The 5,412-nt window shown below is 32.8% G+C and overlaps 1 protein-coding gene across 2 annotated transcripts; it reads right to left on the reverse strand.

The window, feature by feature from the left end:
• Nucleotides 1-286: 286 nt before the first annotated feature.
• LOC148626558 (uncharacterized) lies at nucleotides 287-4,962 on the reverse strand. 2 transcript variants are annotated; one of them, XM_088571239.1, is made up of 4 exons: nucleotides 4,798-4,962; nucleotides 2,057-2,153; nucleotides 1,161-1,237; nucleotides 287-457 (listed from the first exon to the last, which is right to left on the reverse strand). In XM_088571239.1, the coding sequence occupies exons 1-4, from the start codon at nucleotides 4,886-4,888 to the stop codon at nucleotides 447-449; spliced, it is 276 nt and encodes a 91-aa protein (XP_088427365.1). In that variant the 5' UTR covers nucleotides 4,889-4,962; the 3' UTR covers nucleotides 287-446. The 2 variants fall into 2 exon arrangements, with proteins under 2 accessions (XP_088427365.1, XP_088427364.1); XM_088571238.1 differs by having other exon boundaries at nucleotides 287-1,237.
• Nucleotides 4,963-5,412: the final 450 nt, after the last annotated feature.

Raw genomic sequence — 5,412 nt, forward strand, 5'->3', positions numbered from 1 at the left:
CGACCATATAACTTCTGTAGTAATGACATCAATTTTGTTGCAACATAACCTTGTCCCAGAAGCCTCTTTGTAAGATTTTTATCGCGATATAAAAAGTCTGCGTATTTTCGGTAAGCTCTGGCATAACGTATGAGTTGTGTATGAACAGGTGCCGAAGGGAAGCTTCCCGACTCGAGCCGCATAAGCCATCGTGCTACTGCATCCCGACTCGAGACCCGTAGTCTATTATGATACTCCAAAATAGTAAAAACTATTATATTCATAACATTTATTGTAATGACTGATACAAAGTTTTTTTTATAGTTGTTAAATTAGGGGTTAATAATTTAGAATTAGTGGTGAATCAAATCATGGAACACTCAATGCTAATGAACAGTGCAATATATGTCATGGAATTGTTGTTGTCCATGCTGTTGTTTTCCTGTCTTCTCACATCAATCTTATGATCAATCCTTTTCTGTCATAGAGAAATTAAGACGTTAAACATGTAAAAAAACCGAATAACCGAAAAATTGCGAATACTTCAAACATTTCTTTCACGATTTAACAGCCCTGACGATAATTAACAAAGAAACTATGTTTGCATCGGAGCTTTGCTTGACTTTTGTCGATCTAATCTTAATTTATGCAATATTCATAATATGCATCCTTTCACTGGCTTCGCAAAACACAGAAATTTTACGACTTTATCAGAACATCAATGAAAAATTACATGTTTATTTCCTGTCTATAAATCTATGTGAATAGTGTCCAGCGTACACACATATTTCACTGACACGGTCTGGTTGATAGGGAACCAATGTCTTTTTGTAATCGTTTATTCATTTTCTTGCATAGTCCCCCACAGCACCCGTAAGAATTTAAAATTGATAACTCTAATTTAAGTGATTCACGGTACTTTGACCTTAAGAAACTTGTGTGTTTGTATACGCTATTGAGGATACACAGTTCCATAATCGAAGTTCGAACAAGTAGACAGTTCGTATCACTTGAACCATAGATTTGTGACCAATTATAGGCTTAAACTCAGCGGTTTGTTTCAGACGAGGGACAACTCGAATCGGAAGTAGAATTAGTGAATGCTAGTTCGTTCCTCTATGTGAAAAAACCCTGTTGTGAAAAAATAACAATATACATGACTAAATTCACATTGTTCTCACTTTTATAACAATAGCATATTGAGATAATGATCACTGCAAGAACAACCAATGCTCCTATGCAGGCGCCAACAATAGCACTACAATGAAATACACACATACGGTTAGAAAAGATAATATATGACATATATTACAATATTGTGAGTAGTCAAAAGATCATTAGCATTTAAATACAATTTTTTTGTCAGGAAGTTTTTTTTAAAATTGTCAAGTTTTGTTTCATATTTTATTACAAGTGCTGCCTTCTTCCATTAAAACCCGAAGAAAATAACTGTTGATAATTTTGAAGTGAACCTATGAGTTAGAACCACCGAGGACTTTATTTCTCTCTGACAGAATACGCGTTATTGGACAGTCGGAACTACTCAGTCTTCCTCGTTGCGACAAAGCGGTTTTGATTGAGAAAATACAGATAACTGGGCACGCAGACAAGGAGTTCCAAGTAAACCAGAGCATAAAGATTAGTATCTGATTTAAAGATAAGGCCTCTCTAGCTTAAAACTATGCTTTTTATATGTTACATGGGATATACGTTCACCCTTGGGAAGAAATACACATTGAACGTCCATACATTTCTACAACAAATAAAGGATACAATAAATTTGCATTTAAAAAGTTTTTTTTGTATAAACTGCATAGCACAGGTTAATGTTACAATGTCCAGGTTCCTGACCTGAACAAAAACCATTCAATAGTTCTGACTTGCCAATATGTACAATTTTTATTTTTTAATGGCAGAGAAAGACATTTATATATAAACAAATAATAGAATTATGAATCCCATTTCTTAATTTAAACTTAAGCATGATATTACTTTAATATAATTTATTAGTGTATAATAATTAGAAAGTAAGGAATGAATTGGATCCAACGAAAACTGAACAGTGTACTTTAATTACCCAGTCGATACACATGACGAACCTCCACTACAAACATATCCACTTGCGCAACAAAGAGTATCGCCACAGAGAGTAGATGAACCTGGGCAAATGTCACCTGCAAAATGTATGTGACATTAGATCGACTTTATTACCGCTATGACATTGGTTCCCTTGATTACTCTTTGTATCGTTTGATAAAAGTGGAATCGACAAAAGTCTGAACATACTTTTTTCTGAGCTTTGTTTTTCCTTGAATAAATGCTGACAAGTATATTTCATCCACTTTCGACACTTACGAGTTAATCTTCACTGAAATAAAAAAATATACCTGCCTACCGTTTGAAATTTATCATGAGCATTCGACCTATCTTTTTAAGGTCATAAGGATTCTTCTTTTAACTTGGTTGAAGTTACATTTTTGATACATTTTCAGTACACAAGAGGAGTTTATGATTGATATCATTTGTTTATAGAGGCTCTGAAAATGTCATTTTTAGGGATAGAATAGACACCGTCGGCCAGCTCCTTTTGGTTATTTGAAATAAGTATGGCATTATATATGATTCATGTCTTAAATAAAGTTTATAAACTGTCACAATAAAAGCAAAATAAATGACCTAAACATGAAACTAGAAAATAAAGGCGATCTGATACAGCAAACAGAATAAAGTACAACGACATAAAAAAAGTGGAAAAACAAGACATCACATAAAAAATAGAATATATAAATAATAATAAAAGCAATTACAAAAAAAAAAAAAAAAAAAAAAAAAAAAACGGAAGTGACATCAGCCGGCAGGGTCAGCAATTTCTGCTTTTCTAGCTTTAACACTTTGATATATTATACTTAGCAATACACTTAGCCCGGCACTAAACATGCGTAAAAATATATTCTTAAGATTAATTAAGATACGTTGTTCATATTCATGGCCGATTGCCATGCAGATAATCAACATTAAATATATAATTGTATGTTACCAAACTATGCGAGACAACTTCCTGATTGGGATAAATATTATAATATAATTGTATGTTACCTAACTATGTGAGAAAACTTCCTGATTGGGATAAATATTATGCACGCATTATTCAACAGCCAGATTATGATTCTACAGAATTATTTAATTGGATTAGTATGAATCTTTTTGTTGACATATTTGTTGCATTTAAATTGTTTAGGCAAATAACCAAAAGAACTTAAAACATTAACTTTTAGGCTCTTTAATAACATTCAGATTACTGGCATGACAAATATCTTTAACACATTTTAATCATTTAGCAGGGAGCTGACAAATATGAAATTATGGTAAATTTTATTTTAAAGTATCATCGCAGTTTTTGTCCACATATACGTACATGTTTATGTAGTGCAAAGACAACAAAAACCTGTGAAAAGTAGGGTCTGGAATAGAGTTGCTTAACTAATCTTACGTAAGTAATTGCTTGAACTATCAAAAACATGCGCAGAGCAGGTCATCTAGGAGGTAATGCATATTCAAGTCATCACTAATATCGGTGCGTGGTTACTTGAGTACAGGTAGCTTGGCCCCTATAGCTAAAGATTTATCCAGATAAAAACCTTTATTTATGCAAATACTGAAGTGAAATTTTGGTTCATTTCCATCATGTCATTTTAACGATTTTTTCATATCCATCTGTCATACCGAATTTCTTATTATTTAACTTACCGAGAAATTTTTGTACAACACAATGTAATGTTATTTGAGAGAATATGAGAGCATTAGTGAAGTTCAGGTGAAAGAAGCGTACGGTTAAGTCCAAAGAGCAATTAAATCTTAGTGATCAAATTTCTGGACGATAATTCGTATTTGAATTGTCATTTGTATCATCTGAAAGATGATATTTGATAAGCCTGCTTAAAGCTGCATTAGCTGTAATTTTCATAAAATTTTGTCTGTTGAAATATGTCTTCATTTTGAATTATTTCTACTAATTGTACTTTTCCTGTATAATTTCAATTCATATCCACAAATAAAATGTATTACATACATTGAATAGGTGTCGATACATTTATTGTCTTGCAAGAGAAAAAGTCGACCTAGATCATTTCGTATGCATTGACTTCTGGTGACCTTAATTCGCGCATGTGCTGTAAAGGTCGATCCTTTAAAAGAAATCTGATTGTAAAGCGAAAGTGGTCAATCAACAGCAAGGAAGACCAACGGACTCAAGCGGTAAAAGAAAAAAAAGTTCGAATGTAACGCAAGGATCATTTTGTATTGTAATATAATGTGGCAAAAATATGGAAAGTAATTGTCATTGTTTATTTGAAAACTAATCAAGAAATAGATGAAACGAAATGTCAACAAGACACGTGCCTACCTGTGTATCCGTTATTGTTATTTTTTTTAACCAAGGTGAAATTATTTTTAACTCAGGTGAATGTACTGTCGCAATCTTCGGAAGTAATGGCGAAAAATAATTAGATCAATCTATCGATCTTCTTTGATTTTCCCAATTTTCTGTAGGTATTGTCGGCATTACTACATAATTTTTAATCAGGAAAATTCAGTAAAATCAAAAACTGAAAAAAAATTGTAGCTAATGCAGCTTTAAACGTTAACCGATAATTTAAAAAAAATAGATAAAAACTGCCCAGTTGAAGTCAGTCGCAAAGTATAAATGTCCAGTTCCATTTATGAAATTGAGTCTTTTGTTATTCGGTCTTGGATTACTCTTTTCTCGAAATCGAACCAAGACTAAATTCCATGGATGTTTTGTTTTTACTAGTAACTTACCATTTACAATTGACACACAAAGTCCTAGTAAAACGGCTATAACAAGAGTGGCCTTCATGATTAAATAAATACTTGCACCAAGCTTCAACATCTGCAATTCAAATGAATATGCAAATTGTAACTATGGTTTATATTTTTAAATATACCGCACTGTTCCGACCAAAACAGAACCAGTTCAATTGTTCTGAATTGTTTAAACGCGGACTCCTTATATTTGATGGCATTGATATGCAGTTAATTTAGGTTACAGACCACCAATTCAACCAATGAGCATTTGGAACGTACGCAAAAATAGTCCTACGCAGAAATTACCCCTGTTCCTCATAGTGCTGTGAAAAAAGTTCTCATCTTATTTTAAAAATTTAAACAGTTTCTGAAAGGAAAAACATTTCTGTACATTTTATAGGTGCATTTTGCTTCTTGTGATGTGAAGCCTAATCTCCATAATGATTTTTAAATATACCCCTATCTTGTGAAAACACTGGGATTTCCCATGCTATTTATAGACCCTTCACTTCCGGTGACCAGTACTGCACTGCAAGTCTGCTAACCCCACATGCCATTCTGAGGATTGTGAGCTGACATATGTAGAATCATGCTGATATATAGTCATCT

This window comes from Perna viridis, chromosome 2, assembly GCF_037379345.1.
Source record: "Perna viridis isolate PV_CMFRI_1.1 ecotype Kerala chromosome 2, ASM3737934v1, whole genome shotgun sequence".
Taxonomy (NCBI): Eukaryota; Metazoa; Mollusca; class Bivalvia; order Mytilida; family Mytilidae; genus Perna; species Perna viridis.